This window comes from Strongylocentrotus purpuratus, unplaced genomic scaffold, assembly GCF_000002235.5.
Source record: "Strongylocentrotus purpuratus isolate Spur 01 unplaced genomic scaffold, Spur_5.0 spur5_scaffold_12, whole genome shotgun sequence".
In the NCBI taxonomy this organism is placed as follows: Eukaryota; Metazoa; Echinodermata; class Echinoidea; order Camarodonta; family Strongylocentrotidae; genus Strongylocentrotus; species Strongylocentrotus purpuratus.
Window position 1 is genome coordinate 502,888 of NW_022145597.1, and position 16,819 is coordinate 519,706.

Here is a 16,819-nt window from a genome sequence, read left to right on the forward strand (position 1 = left end):
TGCATTCTAGAAAATTCCGCTATATTTCTTTCTAGCTATATTTCTAAACTTCCTGGGGGACGTGTCTCCCTATCGGGCCCAGGATTGCCGCCCCTGTCCATGATTACTACCAACATGAGTTCAAATACAAGCACAAGCGAGTTGGTATGAGCTGAATCCAAATGAAGGGCAAAATAAGAGTTATGAAGCGGAACTACCGTTAATTTAAAATTTGACTGTTGAGTATTTAGCTTCTATTTAAAAGACATCCAAAATATTGTGCCCTTTTCAAATTTCTCACTAAAGAGTGATGACCTTTGTAGCGCAGGGGCTTTTTTCACTTTGAATCCGCGGCTCGAGATTTTATGCGGCCGGCCCGGCCCCCTCTATTCAATAACGTTTGCCAAGCCTTCTGGAATGACCCCAAATCTCCCGATTGCAGTTTTCCCTTATTCGTCGTTACTGTCACTTAGCGCCATTTCTTTGTCTTTCCCCCTTTCTCACCGAGTTTTCTCCCCCCACCCACTCAGTAAAGGGTACGCACATGTATGTTCCCTCTCTTTGAAAGCACCCCTCTATCTCCGGTGTAAGTCAGTACGGGCCGGATTTTTGTGTATTACGGGCCGGACTTTGTTGCGTGAAAAGTAACTCTTTATCGGAAATTTTAGGAACACAAATTCGGTCCCTCCGACCCCGGAGTGGGAGGGAGGGGGGGGGGGGGGGGGAGTTGGGCTTTCTTCTTTATCTTTTCTTTTCTCTTTTCTCTTCTCTTTCCTTTTCTTTTCCCTTCTCCTTTCTTTTCTCTTCTCCTTTTTTTCTTCTCCTCTTCTCCTTTCTTTTTTTCTCTTCTTTTCTTCCTCTTTTTTTGCGCCGCCAATAGGGGGGGCCGCGGCCGTTTCGGCCCCCCCCTGGATCCGCCACTGTATATATCGTGTATTTTCCCAAACTCCGAGCAGAAATCTAGATTTTCTTTTACATTCCTGTATATTTATATGAATTTTTCCTCCATTTTACATCAACCTGGACCCCCACCCTCAGTAGGTTATTCCCATCCTCACCTCTCGTGTCTCAATTTAAACAAAATACTCTCTTTAAAAAAAAGAGTGAATTTTCACTCTATTTTCACTTTCTTGGGAGTGAAGTCCGTGATCACTTGTTTAGGAGTGAAAATCGATTGATTTTAGAGTGCTCTCTAAGAAGAAAAGAGTGAATGTTCACTCTATTTTCACTATATTTTCACTCTCCAGATCACTCGATTTTTTTTTAGAGAGTAGTCCCCCCACCCCCCCCCCCCCCCCCCCCCCCCCCCCCCCCCCACCCCTACTTTTCTTTAAACCCAAGCGACGTGACCCCTTCTTTGAGAAAATCATGGATCCACCTCTGAATGTATGTATACATGGTTAAATCACCGACTACGAAACAGATAGGCCTCTGAATCTCAACAAAGTAGGCCTATATGTATCGCTCCAGACAGTCCTACTAAAAGTTGATCATACGTGGTTCTTGGAATTACTAAGATTGGTCGGAGCATCGTTAATGGTCGAGAATAATACTTGTACCCTTTCATGCCTGGGTGGATGAAATGACCATTCCTATTTATCAAGGAGGGCTCCTCTTCGCTAATGCCCAATTAATCCCTGGGATTGTATACGTTTTTATGATGGCTGTACAAAAGGGTATTCTTTTCAAGGATCATTAAACCTAAAATCCTTCCTGATCTGGATCGAGGTATTATTTGCTTCTTGTTCTGTTAATCCCTCAGTGAATAACATGAAGTTCCCTCCGATGAAATGGATTTAACCTTTACAGAGGTAGCTGTGGGGGATTTAAAGAGTAGGCTATTTGTTAACAACTCCTTACAAAATGTTGTTTGAATCAGCTAATTATTCGGGCGAATAACAAGTTTTAGGCGCGTTTTTCACTGTACAGTAACAAGATACAAAATGTCGCTATTCTCACTTGCTTTTTAACAAAATTCGCCCTCTTTCTATCCACCCCCTTTCTCTCTTTCTCACCCTCTCTCCCTCCTTCCATCTCTCTCCGTCATCATATCTTCTCCCTCCCTCACTCTTCTTCTTCTTCTTCAAAATAATCTGCCTCCTTCACTGCTGAAGATTCTTGCAGATGTGTGCGAGTGCATGTGTGTTGCGACATGGACATGGACATGGACACTCTTCTTCACCTCTTCCTCTCTACTTTTCTTTCTTTACTTTTTCCCTCTAGTTTATGCTTTCCTTTCTGCCACTCCTTCAAGCCAACAGTTCAGATAAACTTTGAGATTCTAGCCTCTAATGGACTCTTTTACATACTGTACTATGCTCATGGAAGCCTCATTGAACGAACCCATGAACCTCGAAATCAATAACAAACACAGTCATATCCAAATTTTAATACTTACATTTTATTCAAAAACTTGCTTTAGACTATTTACATGTCTTTTCAAAAAGTACAATTTTGGCCATCACTCATTCAATCATACTTTCTTTCAATTCATAATCGTGATGTATCACATTAACAGAAAGTACTACATTAACATAGCTGCATCATTACTGCTCAGATATTAAGAGCCATAGTAAAAAGGAAAAGGATTTGCTGTTTTCTTAAACATAACACATGTAGCATACATAAAACTAGAAGAGGTAGTGAAAAAAAGAAGCCTTACTCTTCATAGGAACCGATTCTCCCTCAAATGAAGAAAAAAAATCTGTTCAAGTTATCAATCTTTTGAGATCAGATATCTAAATTATAAAAATGGTTGTTACCAACTTTACGAATAATGAAAAACAAAATCAATGCTCATTTTCTCTTAAGAATCCAACCAGACTATTTGGGAATGGACAGAGAGAGCAATGGAATTGTGCTTGTGAATACAGTGTTAATACTCATCTGGCTCAATGTACAAACCAATTGTAATCTTACAAAGACCCTACCATACGTTAGAGAGTGCTATACAATTAAAACAGATTTAAAATAACAGAAGAAGTGGACTCATGCAAAGGAAAATTACTTTTCTTAACACTATTGGACCAATTTTACTTGACCTGATCGACTAACAGAGAGAGAGAAAGAGAGAGAGAAATATATATATATCACGGTGTTTCATTTGTCCAATTAAATATGTGCCATTTGATCAGGCATCCCATTTTGGGTTTCAGTATGATACAAGTTCTCATTCCAAGGTGTCCTTTGTATATGGACGAACAGTCGATACTACGTCAGTACATGTACATTAACTTCATGGGACTGTGAGGGGCAGCTGGTCCAAGATCACCCAGGAATCTTTCAAATGAAGGGAAGGGTGGAAGAGGGGAGGTGGAAGAAGGGAAGGTGGAAGAAGGGGAGAGGGGGAGGGGGGGGGGGGGGTCATGAACCCCTTCTGGCACAGTTAATAAAGAACTCTTCTCAGTCGTCATCCTCCTCTCTCTCCTTCTTTTTCTTCTTTTTCTTCTTCTTTTCTGATGTAGGAGTCTGCAATGCACAATGAAAACAGGAAGAACAAATATTAGCAAAAGGATATTGCTTGTCACGGTTTGAACCAGACAGTTACTATGGAGAAGTAACAGTTTGATCTTCCAAAATCTATAGTATCATTGATAAGAACGATAATATCTAGAAAATGTAGTACTACACTTTATATTGTGATATTTATATTATATTTCGTCACAGGTACTAACAGTCTTCTTTTTTTTCCTTCTGCTTTTGGCATCCATGGCTATTCTCTCACTGCTCACGAGATAGCTGTGGGACTGACATTCATCACTAAATGCATTTATTTGAAATGGATTTCCTTTTGGACCAAGAAATTTGAATTGAATTAAATTGAAACTACACTGCTCTATACAGAGATTATAATGCACCTTTCTACGGCACTGTCTGGTCATAAACATATTTCATCTCTTCAAAATACCATCAGAATTAAATTGCCTCCTTCATAGACAAAGACAATGTTAGCATATTTTGAACACAAGCACTGTTTATTATTTGGTCCATCTTATCACCACAGATAAGTGATAAATGCGACTACACTTTATGTTAATTATCTAGTAAGATGTATCTCTGTGGTTAGGCATATTACCCCATTAGAGAGTCTTCTAGAGACTAGGGGGGTGTTTCACAAAGATTAAGATCAACTTTAAGTTGGATGTAACTATGGCAGGTCATTCATGCCACTGTTTGCTTTCACCATTATGATCTTTAGATAATATTTTTCCCTTCAATAATGAATCATCAAAATTAGTAGATTCTGTAGATTTGTGACAATGATTTGTACATCCCTTGAGAGACAAATGCCAGTAAATGGTGAAAGAAAACAGTGGCATGACTGGCCTGCTGTAGTTAAGTCCAACTTAAGCAGGGCTCCCACTTAGCCGAGTTGAAACCTCGAGTTGTGGCGAGCTGGCGCGATCTTATGGCAAGCAGTTTTATTATTAATTGATATCAATAAATCAATTCTTGCTATCAAGAAATAATTTTATGTTGTAAGCAATGGTCATTCTTGATATCAAGAATTCAATTTTGTGATATCAGGAATTCGATTTCGTGATATCAAGAATTGAATTCTTGATATCAAGAAATATTTCTTAATGATAAAAACTGCTTGCCATAAGATCGCGCCAGCTCGCCACAACTCGCGGCTCCAACTCGGCTAAGTGGGAGCCCTGCTTTAAAGTTGATCTTAGTCTTTGTGAACACCCCCCCCCCCCCTCCCCCCTGGACCAAATGAACAATATTTCACCATGAATCTTACCTCTACTACAGATTCCTCTAATTCCACTTCCTCGTCTACTTTCATCTTCTTTTTCTTCTTCTTCTTCTCTGACTTAGGTGTCTGCATTGAAATGAATAATAAATGCATAAGAGCAAGATGGTTTTTTGTAGAAGTGTGGACGGAAGATAGACATGCAAAAAAGAAAATCATCTTTATTATATGGATTAATGCCCCTTACATCATAATTTGTTTTCCTTTTTTTCAAAGAAAATTCTTATTCAATCATTTCTTGAACAAGAACAAAACATAGATTTGAACAAAGTACACGTTGTCACATATCAGTAAAACAAACATTGTTACATCAGTTGCACATGTCTCCATTTATATAGTAATACAACAAATTTTCTTGCGTTTGAAAGAACCTGCTCATCTTCATAAAAATGTTTAAGCATCTTCTTGAAAGAATTCAATTCAAATTACTGACACAATTACACACACACACACACACAGGCATAACATGTATCAAGATGATGGTTTCCTACTAATTTCCTCAACACTTTAATATCAACAAAGCACATGTTAGGCCTAGATTTTTCGACTGATAGACAAATGCTTGAAGTGATTCTTACCTCGGCTAACGATTCGTCTGCTTCCTCCTCCTCTGCCTCCACCTTCTTTTTCTTCTTCTTCTTCTTCTCTGATTTGGGTGTCTGAGATGGATAAAAACAAAGCATGGTATGAAAAGAAATGTTAGCTGCAAGAGATAACCAAGTATAGGGGAAGGTCCCAGATCAAATAAATTAAATACAGCTTATAAAGCAATCTCCAGCAGCAACTCTATCATTCTTGGCAAGTTATTTATTCCACTCAAATCTTGATTGTGGACCTTATAATCAAAATTTCATGAGACAAGCATGAGACGTAACTTTCTGTGATACACAGTGTTCACCGACATCCAACTTTTCAACAAACACTCCTTCATGTGTTTAAATACAAGATTTTCGGTTCCTAAAATGTTGAGGGAAAAAAGGTGAATAAAGTCCAACATTTTTGGATACAATGTTACGATTTGGGCAGTACGAACCACACACAGCCCGTTTAGAGTCAGGGATAGTTAGATAACTAGCACTGCAAGAGATGACCAAGTATAGGCAAAGGTCCCAGATCAAATACATGAGTACAGCTCATTAATAATTACAGTCAAACCTGCTTTAGTGACCACCTGTCTACAAAGACCACATTTTTTGTTTCCCTTGAAAATGTTTTCTCATTGAAACATGTACTAAAGGAACCTGTTTACAAAGGCCACTTTTTGTGTTTTCCTTGGTCGGTTGCTATAGACAGGTTTGACTGTAGAAAGAAACTTGTATCACATCTCACCTCTACAACCGATGTCTCCATCTCTTCCTCCTCCTCTACTGCTTCTGCCTTAGCTTTCTTATCCTTCTTCTTCTTCTTCTTCTCTTTGACCGCTGATGCGTCTCCGGACGGTGTGACTGGAGCTGCTTCAGTGCTGGAAGTACTCGACTCTCTCCTTCGTTTCTTGACGGGTGTTTCCACGGCAGACTTCTCCTCCTCTGGTTTTGCCTCCTCCTTCTTCACACTGCAGGGAATGACAATATTATGAAGAGCTAAATTAGTTAATAATAATCATAATAATATTAATGGTGGCTTCTTATAGTTATATAGCGCACATGTCTATCATGCTGTGATGCACTCTCACATCACCACCCCAGTCATAGCTGATAGCCAAATATGTATTGCTACAAGTAAAAAGTGGAAAGTGGCAAATTAGTCTTGCCGTAGGATGTTAGTGCCGGGCTGGGATACAAACCCTCAGCCCATGGATTGAGAGTCAAGTGAATGAACCACTATACCACAGCACCTCCATAACTAAAGAGAAGGTTGGGTTCTGGGAAAGGTGAAAGCTAAAGAGTTTGCGGACTAGCAACAATAATGTATGCAAACTTAATCCTGATTATTGACACTCGGGTTGTAGCATGGCAAAGACTGGTTAACGCCATCTGCAACTTCTTTTGGACAACTGCACATAAACGAATGGACTTGATTAACTGGGTCAGCGCGCACTAGCGTTCACGATAACAGACCAAAGTTCTCCTCACGCTTCAGTTTCGCGTATGTTGCATGCACATGAATACGTAGGCCTACTGCGGTCCAGTCGTCAGTAGTCGTATTATATACGATTGGCCCCGAGTCAGGCCACTGGAAAGACACATAGTCTCGTCATGCTACAGCCCCTTTAACATGCAAGTATAAGAGTTCGTTACAAGGCTCTTAGAGAAGCATCCATGAATATGTGTGAAGAGGTTTACTGGTAACTGACCTGTAATCTTGGTAGCCTTTGATCCAGTCTTTGGGAGTCTCTGCGTTTGCTTTGCCGTGCTTATCCAGCTTGCCCTGCTTGATCATCGTCTTCTTCATGCTCGCCTGCAACATAAAACAATAATGCAAAAAGTGTTTTAAAGATGGCTGAGGGGAAAAATGAAGTATAAGTTCAGAATGTCTATTATATCTCTTATTCAGACCTGATAATTACCCGATTTAAATCGGTTTCCCAATTTTGTTTTCTTCTTCCCAATTTCACCCCTATTTACCTGATTTTTCCTTTATTTTCCCAATTTTCTTACTGAAAAGGCAGAGAATGTTTTTAGATGCCCCTATTTCTACTCAAGGGGAGGGGGAGATGGTTAGTGCCAACTATCACCCCTGCTTATTACATACTCTTCTACCATTCAACATAAACCACATGCAATATCTCAAGAGTACCTCTTTCAACAATATTTATAGCTATGTCCTTCCGACCCATAGGCAAAGTTGAAGTATGAATTCCCTACGGTGTTCATAGATACGGTAAGTAGATTGTACAACAATAAGGTGACAAGTAGTGTTCTTATACTAGCTACGTTTTCAACTTTTACTCTGATCTTAACAACTGATCTTAATCCTAACCTGATCTTAATCCTAACCTTACCTTAATCCTAACCTGATCTTAATCCTAACCTGATCCTAATCCTAACCTGATCTTAATCCTAACCTGATCCTAATCCTAACCTGATCTTAATCCTAACCTGATCTTAATCCTAACCTGATCCTAATCCTAACCTGATCTTAATCCTAACCTGATCTTAATCCTAACCTGATCTTAATCCTAACCTGATCCTAATCCTAACCTGATCTTAATCCTAACCTGATCCTAATCCTAACCTGATCTTAATCCTAACCTGATCTTAATCCTAACCTGATCCTAATCCTAACCTGATCTTAATCCTAACCTGATCCTAATCCTAACCTGATCTTAATCCTAACCTGATCCTAATCCTAACCTGATCTTAATCCTAACCTGATCCTAATCCTAACCTGATCTTAATCCTAACCTGATCCTAATCCTAACCTGATCTTAATCCTAACCTGATCCTAATCCTAACCTGATCCTAATCCTAACCTGATCCTAATCCTAACCTGATCTTCAACCCAACCAAAGCTCTTATACTTCATCTATGCACAACAAAGCATACTGTAAATGCAAACTTTTCAGTGGGAAGACCCCTTGCAATCAATATCCATGCCTTTAAATAAGATAAATGAAAGAATGGAATGAACCATGATTATAGTGTCTCATTGCAAGACGTACCTTTGGTCCGAGGCCCCATTTCCTGGGGTACACATCCCTCTCCATGATGACCCTCTTTAGCTTGACCACCAGACCATGGTCAACGGTGGCCATGGTAGAGGTGGTCATCAGTGCAATGCCCAGGGCGATGGCCTCTCCCTTGGTGGTCATCAGCACGACCTCTGAGTTCATCTCGATGCCGTCCTCGAAGCGAAGGACGCCAGGGAGCATGACCTTGGCACCATAGCAGACTGAGTTCACCTGAACAAAGAAAGGTGGGGAATAGAGACATAATATAATCAGGGATGCCAGTTAAAACTGATCAAAAGGCTTGAAAATCACCTAGAATGAGCTATTTTGTACACAAAAAAAGCCTTAACTATGGTCTGAAAATAACTCGCCAGAGCCTGAAAACTGGCCTCTCTGTATAATTGTTAAGACATGGCACTTGCATGGTAGAATTATCATTGTCCAGCTGAAAATGCAGATAGTCTCCAGCGAAGAACTACTTGGCAAAACCTATCAGACTATGTTCAACTGATGGGATGAGCTGTGGGGACCAAAGAAATGTTAAAGGGTAAATGTTCTATACCAAAAGGCACTAAACACAAATATCAGTCTTGGTGAAGGGAGATACACCATGCTTGTGCAAAGGATTCAGCAAATTAAACCTAAATTGATTACACCCACAAAGCTGTTTTCCTCTGAATCAAATAAAAGTTTGTTTTAAATACAGAGCATTAATAACCTTTGGCTGTTGCTCATGAGATTCAGGCCCAAAACTGTTCTTGAGAAAAGCTAAGATTCGCAGAATGCAGGACTGACAGAAAACAACTACACAACCTGAAGAAAGTCACCAAGCTGTCTTTGAGTACTATCCTTTTGTGGCCTGCTGGTAGAGGTTCTATTGCTTTATGACTTGTCTTAGGTCATTCTCGTCTTAATGTACCCATTGCCCTAAAGCTATCTTTGAGGACATACAGAACTACTCTCAGCTACTATCTACTCACCGAGCTGTCTTTGAGTACTATCCTCTTATGGCCTGTCAGTAGAGCTTCCATAGGCTTGATGACTCGTCGTAGGTAACCTTCATCTTTATGGTTGTCATGAACCCATTGGGCATCTAGGACATCATGCATCGTCACCAGCGCTTCCTGCAGATTAAAAGGGTTTGATACGACAGGTTATCAGAAAAATTCAGAATGTTTTTATCTTATCCAAGGTATAGCTCAAGGAATAGTGTTTCCATTGGTTTTTGGTTGGGCTTAGGATTAGGGGTATAGGGTTGGTTCGAGGTTTATGTTAAAATTCAATAATAATAATAATAATAATAATAGTGAGTTCTTGTATAGCGCTCATATCTGTCAGACTGGACACTCCTGGCGCTCCCGATTATTGAAATAAGAGGCGAGTATGTTGCTTCAAAGTGAATCTGATATTCATCAATCTTTGCAATGGACCATTGGTAATAGTTGAAGAGAAATGCATGCCGCAAAAACTTCCAATCCCAACATCGGTAGGACCGTAAACATCTCACTTTGGATTATTTCCTATTACTGGAACATGCTGGATGAAAATACAAACACACTACAGCAAATCAGTTCTGTAAGACTTAACAGACTCGGAGACAAGGATGCAAATTCATACTGTGCCTTACATATAAACACCAGTGCACTTACCTTTTCTGACTGAATACCAGATCTTACTCTCCTGAGTTCCGCCATTTGACCTCCGACCCCTAACAGGAGTCCAAGATGGACGCACAGTGTCCTGATATATGTTCCTGCTTCACAACTCACCCAGAAAATACCTGAAACAAGTCAAGGATGAAGGACAACATTAGGAGGAGAAGATTCAGTGTATAGAGGAAATGTTCTTCCCCGTTTCATACTTTTCCTGCAAGTTCTCAGATACAAATTGTACTTGCTAACAATATGAACATACTAAAAATGTCAATTTTTTTCAAATCAGGTGCAAGCAAAGAATATTAGACATGTCCTGAAAGATGAGAAAAAAGAACAAGAAACAATGATACAGTCAAACCTGTCTATAGCGACCGCCCAAGGGAAACACAAAAAGTGGCCTTTGTAGACAGGTGGTCTTTGTAGACAGGTTCCTTTTGTACATGATTCAATGAGAAACTATTTTCAAGGGAAACAACAAATGTGGCCTTTGTAGACAGGTGGTCTTTGTAGACAAGTGGTCACTAAAGCAGGTTTGAATGTAGTTTACTAAAAGAGCTAAACATTCCCTAACATCTTATTGCTGCTCTATTTTAAATTTTAGATAAACCAGTGACAAACATACATGAGCATTACCAGAACTAAATTGAAGGGGAAATTCACCATATAATTGCCATACTTGCAATTGTGTAGTGTATGTCTCATACCTAAGTGTCTTTGAGGATCATATTCGATGAGTTTGCTTTCGTATATTGTTCTCACTCTGAGTTGTCGTTTGACAGCTGATATTAAGGGTGGTCTCTGGAACAGTGCTCCTGTCAGTGTCTCAATAGCCTGTCAAAGCAAAAAACAATATTTAATTATCATACTTCATTTGTAATGGATTACTATAATGAGTATACACACAAAAAATAAATGTTACTCTTTAAAGCTTATCTGCACTAGTTTCGCCAGGAGGGATTAGACCAATTTCAGCACTTCTTAATCAATAATCTGTTTTGTGTAAGTGTGTACATCTTTGTAAATTTAACTAAAAGGTACAATGTATGCAGAAAGGACAACAAAACCTACAAATTCTCAGGTTTTCTGCGCTTACGTTAGCCAACATGTGCATACAATGATGCAGTATTGGTTTACTGGTAGTCTTATTATCTGAGACAGTTTATACTAAAGGGGAAAAGCATCACTTTTGCAGAATATCTCACCTTTGCTAGTTTGGACTGGTTCTCAATCGCATCATGTAACCTGACTATGCAGACATATTCCTTGCCTATAGACAGACAAAACATGTCAAAACAGGTAATTAATGATCAACAAAAAGATTAAGTACCCCTTAACAAATCAATATAAATATCAAATGAAATAAATTGATTAGTAATCAAATGCAAATTTCTTGCTGGAATTAATCCCTTTTCATCTACTCCATTAAGAAAAGGACATTTGAATAATTGGTCAATTTAATGAGGGAAATAGTAGTTGCCATTTATCTAGGGGATTTCAAAATCTTCCATTGAAAAAGATTAATCCACGACTGAAGCATTCTTAGAATCATATTGACATGACTAAACAGGTTCTTGATGTTATCTTTACTGAAAATACAAATTCATGATGACTTCAAACATCAAAGTTTGAAGATTCAACATCTATTACCTTTAAAAATGTATATATGGTTTACCTTTGTATGTGTGCATGGCTCAGATCAAGGGTACACTTACAAAAATGTAGATTGAACACTGGGAAATTGTTCAATTATCCAAAACCATGAGACCCAGACACAAATTAGCATTTTTATATTAAAAAGTACCATTGGGGGAAGCTCCAAACAAGTTTTCAGCTTCATTGAGTTAAAATTAAAGATTTTAGAGCAATTTTATGATGAAAAAAGGCCTATTTTAAGCACTTTTAACGTTACATTCAAAACATGCACTAATTGGATACCATATTTTTACTAATGGGATGCAAAACTTGTGATTTTTTTAAATCTTGATGTAGAATCTATGTAATAATTAACATTTCTGTTGAGTTAATTCCTATTATTTTACTTTCTTATTCCATTTACACGTGATACAATTTTTGTGATATGTACATAACTTTGGTGTCCTGCAAATTTCAAATCTTACTAACTGAAGAATGGTGTATAAATAATTGATTTATTTACAAGCTTGCAATGTTATAATGTTTAGTTTCACTTTATCTTTGATTTCTAATCAGATCATTTCATTCTGGGTCATGGTTTTAAAAATATTCAGATTTCTGAAAATGGAAAATGTTTGGTGTCCTGTAGTTATGAACAAACCATGCAACAGAATCTATACAAAAACTTATTGTATTCTTTCAAAATGATAATGCAATGGTGTATATAGGTGAATGAAGAGCACTGATAACATTGGATTCCCCATTTTAACTTGTATGTGTGATTTAATCAACAATGAATGGACACCGAGTTATGTACGTGACGAGTTATGTACGTACACCATGTTTTTTTTTCTTCAATAAGACCACCTATATTTAGTTATTTGTCATGGTAAGGTAGTAAACAATGTATAAGACATACACACGTCTGATTTGGTGAGAAGAATATTACAAAATATTGCAGTTTGAGCTTTTTCATGTCATGTACATAACTAAGACACCGTTATAAAAAGACACCGAGTTATGTACGTTACTACCAATCACAATTTGAAATAAATTATCATAAATGAATCAATTTATTTCTGTCAGCATGAATTGCACCCTTCTGCATTTTCATTTAAACAAACATTTATTGAATTTAAGGAACAAGAAGTTATAATTTGAATGTAAAACTACTTACTTTTGGTGTCCACAGTTATGTACGATTAAGTACAGAAATCTAACATTTCAGTCCTGAAATAGTAGTTTACAAACTATTTACACATTGCAAATTATGTTTCATTCAGGAAACACATCATTCCTTCAATTGAAGTCGATATTAGACTAATGCAAAACCATATCTGACAATAAGGCAAAGAGAAAGCATCTAGAGAATAAGATGTACTGTACATAACTCGGTGTCCATATTTGTTTTGGCCAAATTCTAATAACTAAATTGAAAAAAGTTAATATGGCAATGGTTTTAAGTTTTGTTTAGGGTATGTTTTAACATCTCATGTACTTTGTTGAGAAAAATTTAAATTATAAGAGAAATATCAGCATGAAGTGGACACCGAGTTATGTACGTAACATTTTTGATGATGTGATATTTGGCTACTGATTGCCGCTTAACGGCAATTTGTTAAGGTCTGATTTTTTAGCTATGTGTTGCATAATGTTTGCAGATTACAAAATTAATGTTGCCACAGTCTATAATTGACTTTTAAAATTCACCTCATATGTAACACTTTTATGCCCTTGATCAGAGCCCTGCACATACACTTACGGTAGATTATTTTGTATTCGACCCTATGCATGTAGTCTTAGTGTACGAATGTAAATCTGTAAATTTCTTTACTTACTGTTAATACATGATATTATATTTACTATATGACTTTTGGATATTATTTTCTACTAATTTACAGTGTAAAGCACTTAGAAACTTTTTGTATGAAGAGCTCTAGAAGTCTAATCTACTATCAATTGTTATTGGTAGTACCTGCACTCTGTTGTGATTTGACCAATCGTGTGGCTCGTTCTATACAGACAATAAGACATCCAGTGACCTTGGGGTCAAGGGTCCCGCTGTGACCGGTCTTCTCGACCCTAAGGATCTTCTTGACCCATGACACGACCTCATGAGATGATGGATTCGCTGGCTTGTCAAGGTTGATGAAACCACTCCTGATGAAAGAAGAAGAATCAGCAGTCAAAAAAAAGTTTAGCCAAAATTTAAGGACAAGAAGTAATGAAATTGACCCTGAACTTCAGAACTGAAAATATTGTTCCCCTCTCATATTTTGACAATTTTGATATTTTTCTTTGGCGCAACTCCAATTATGTAATTGATTACACTAAATATTAGTTTCCCGCAAATTAACTTGTAAAGAGGGGGAAGTGGGTGGGGTTGCTGTCCAGTTTCAGCACAACCTTCTTAGGGTTACCAGTAGTTCTTAATTTGGTGCCAAACAGACCGATGTATGACCATTCTTTCAACCTTTCCCTCACCTATTTCCTATATGGGATTTGGGATTATAAATACTTGTTTTCTTTGCCCATCAAACAAGCAAAAACGACTTTTGGTTACTGATGTCTAGTAGGTTGATACATCTTGCTTCAGTCATCAATTGCAAGAAAGGGTAGATAGAATACTCACGAAACATATTCCTTGATCTCTCTTTTGAGTGGTGAGCAGCCATTAGGTAATGGAGTGTAGTGCCCCGTTCTAATGTTCAGTTTATCATAGTTTTTGAGCAGGAGAGGCCAATGGGCTGTCTCAAGTTTGGCCGCTGCCGATTCTGGTTTGATCAGGAAATCTGCCTCATGTTGGATATCCTGTAATAAGGGAGATGAAATTTATTATAGGTCATCCTATTACATATATGAATAAAATCAAAACACAGTCTAAATTATGTGATTCTGGCCTTTGAACTAGTTTCTTGAAACTGTCACAAGTCTTAGTTCTTGGACATACAATACAAATATGTTATAGATTTTAACACATATTTTGATAGGATGTTCACAAATTTAATTCATGAGGTTGAAAGAAACTGGCCCCTGATTGACCTATGTATAGAGTTGCACTTCACTGCAAATCTTTGAGCAGGTGACCATATGGTTTCTACAGGGCTTCTACAATAATATCAAGATTTCTATTAATGAAAATTTTTTCAAACACTTTGAAAGTTGGGCATCTTTTAAAAGACCATTTAACTTCATTTATTCCATGACAAATCAGATTGTATATTTTAATTGCTCATTTGATTTTACTTTGAAGCAAATTAATTTTACAGCTAACAATTATGTGGATGGCATTCCATCAAATTCCAAGCCTTATTAATAAATTTCAGGTAGCTAATCACAAATGGCTTGAACAATCCTTGTTAATGTATTTTACAGGGGTTGGTTAATACTTAGGATCAGTCCTGAATTAAGACTTTCAACAGATAACAAAATAGGCATTGAGTAGATGCCAGTTTAGTAATTTAAAAAAAACATAACAATTAACATTTAGGGATAAAATAAATTTAGTCTTACCCCAAGTGATTTGGATTCCTTGCTCTTTTTGGCTTTCTTGCTTGATCCTATTTGAGGGAGAGAAAAATTACAAAGGAAAGGTAAATTTGTAACATTTTACAAGCATTATTGTGAAATAAAATTTGAGACAATTTAAACTGGAGGTGTTGTGAACTGTCTCTACATGTATCTCCTATCGTCCTCCATGATCCATCTCCCCTCCCTTTTAGCTTTACCAGTAGTAGGGGCGCTGGTCCGAGAATAAGGATCGTCCGCATTATAAATAGGGATAAACTTTGTAAACACTGACAGACACGTCCTAAAAAAATAAGGATCGTCCGCATTTTCGTGGACACTTCTAATAACTCCTCCTCTCAAGAGACATGTCCGCATTGAAAGTTATTTTAATTTTACAATTTTCAACATGATCACGGCCCCTTTGTATCGACAGTTGGGGTGGGGTGCTCATGCTTGAATAAGGATCGTCACATAGATCTAAACGAGGATATCCTCGTAAACGCAGAAATTGCATCTTCAAAAGATAAGGATCGCGATCGTCAGCATTTTAAGTGGACGTTTTTTTTCTTCATTTTTCAGCCTTTGGCTTTGGCGGGTTTTAGGTCTAATCCATGCGCCGGCAATGCGAAAAAAGGATTTCGCGTAATAAAATACCCCCACTCAGTTCACTAATCACTGTCTTCTTTTATGGGTTGTCACTCTTCTCATAGGATTTATCGTTCATAATGTTAAAATCACATTCACACTGAAATTCATGTTTGAAATAAAAATCATGTAAAAAGTTAGAGGAATTTAACTTTAAGATTGAATTAGATCTAGGTCTAGACTCTAGATCTAATACATTAGACTACTGACTTAGAAAAACATTCAACATTCAACATTTAACTTAAGCTTAATCTGGAACATAAGTCATTCAGTAGAATGTGAAAGCGGGTGCAAAAGGTAAAGATCTGGCCAGGCCACGACGTCGCCTGCACTGAACGAACACCCCGACATAAAGCGACAAGCCTTTCGCCGACCCATCGCGGTAGGCCTACCTGCACATCCAGCTCTGCTACAACTCACGCGGAGTCAGCCACGTGCGCGAGTATTTTCCACGTCGATCATCGCATCGGAGCCCTAACTAAGCAACACGACACAGTGACCGTTGCAGGACATGCTGTTAACAAGCTATATAATATGCAATGATATAACATATACAATTCAAGAACCAAAGACTATGAGTAGATCAGAGCATAAATAACAATTTAAGACAATTTTATATATTTTACCTGTGCCTCCGTCCATGTTTACTGTCTATCTTTTTACACTTCAACGGAGAGGGCGTGTGATTGAAATGAAGCTGCGGACCATAACAAAAAAAGAATCTACGGTAGCTTTAACATGCAATTTTTTTTAAATTTGAGCATACCTTCAATATGCCCGAATGTACAATTCGGGGTACAATTTACTCTTAGCTGCTATTTTTATGCAGAAATTCTGGTCACAAAAATTAATCTATTCCCTCTGAATCATACATAGTTTTTATATTATTTTTTTCGCTGCAAAGGAGGCGGACTGAGCGTATTCAATGTGAACCAATTCAATGAAAAATATAAATTGACGAAACAGTTTCAGTGGCGGATTTGAGATTTGTTACTGACAAGGGGCAGTACTAGCTGCTTGCCATTGGCG

The 16,819-nt window shown here is 37.8% G+C and overlaps 1 protein-coding gene across 1 annotated transcript; it reads right to left on the reverse strand.

The window, feature by feature from the left end:
- Positions 1-2,358: 2,358 nt before the first annotated feature.
- On the reverse strand, positions 2,359-16,518 carry LOC584530 (H/ACA ribonucleoprotein complex subunit DKC1). The gene is made up of 14 exons (XM_030981538.1): positions 16,417-16,518; positions 15,149-15,195; positions 14,268-14,446; positions 13,611-13,795; positions 11,206-11,270; positions 10,708-10,834; positions 9,998-10,128; positions 9,329-9,472; positions 8,340-8,579; positions 7,032-7,135; positions 6,068-6,290; positions 5,317-5,397; positions 4,727-4,807; positions 2,359-3,447 (listed from the first exon to the last, which is right to left on the reverse strand). The coding sequence occupies exons 1-14, from the start codon at positions 16,430-16,432 to the stop codon at positions 3,382-3,384; spliced, it is 1,689 nt and encodes a 562-aa protein (XP_030837398.1). The 5' UTR covers positions 16,433-16,518; the 3' UTR covers positions 2,359-3,381.
- Positions 16,519-16,819: the final 301 nt, after the last annotated feature.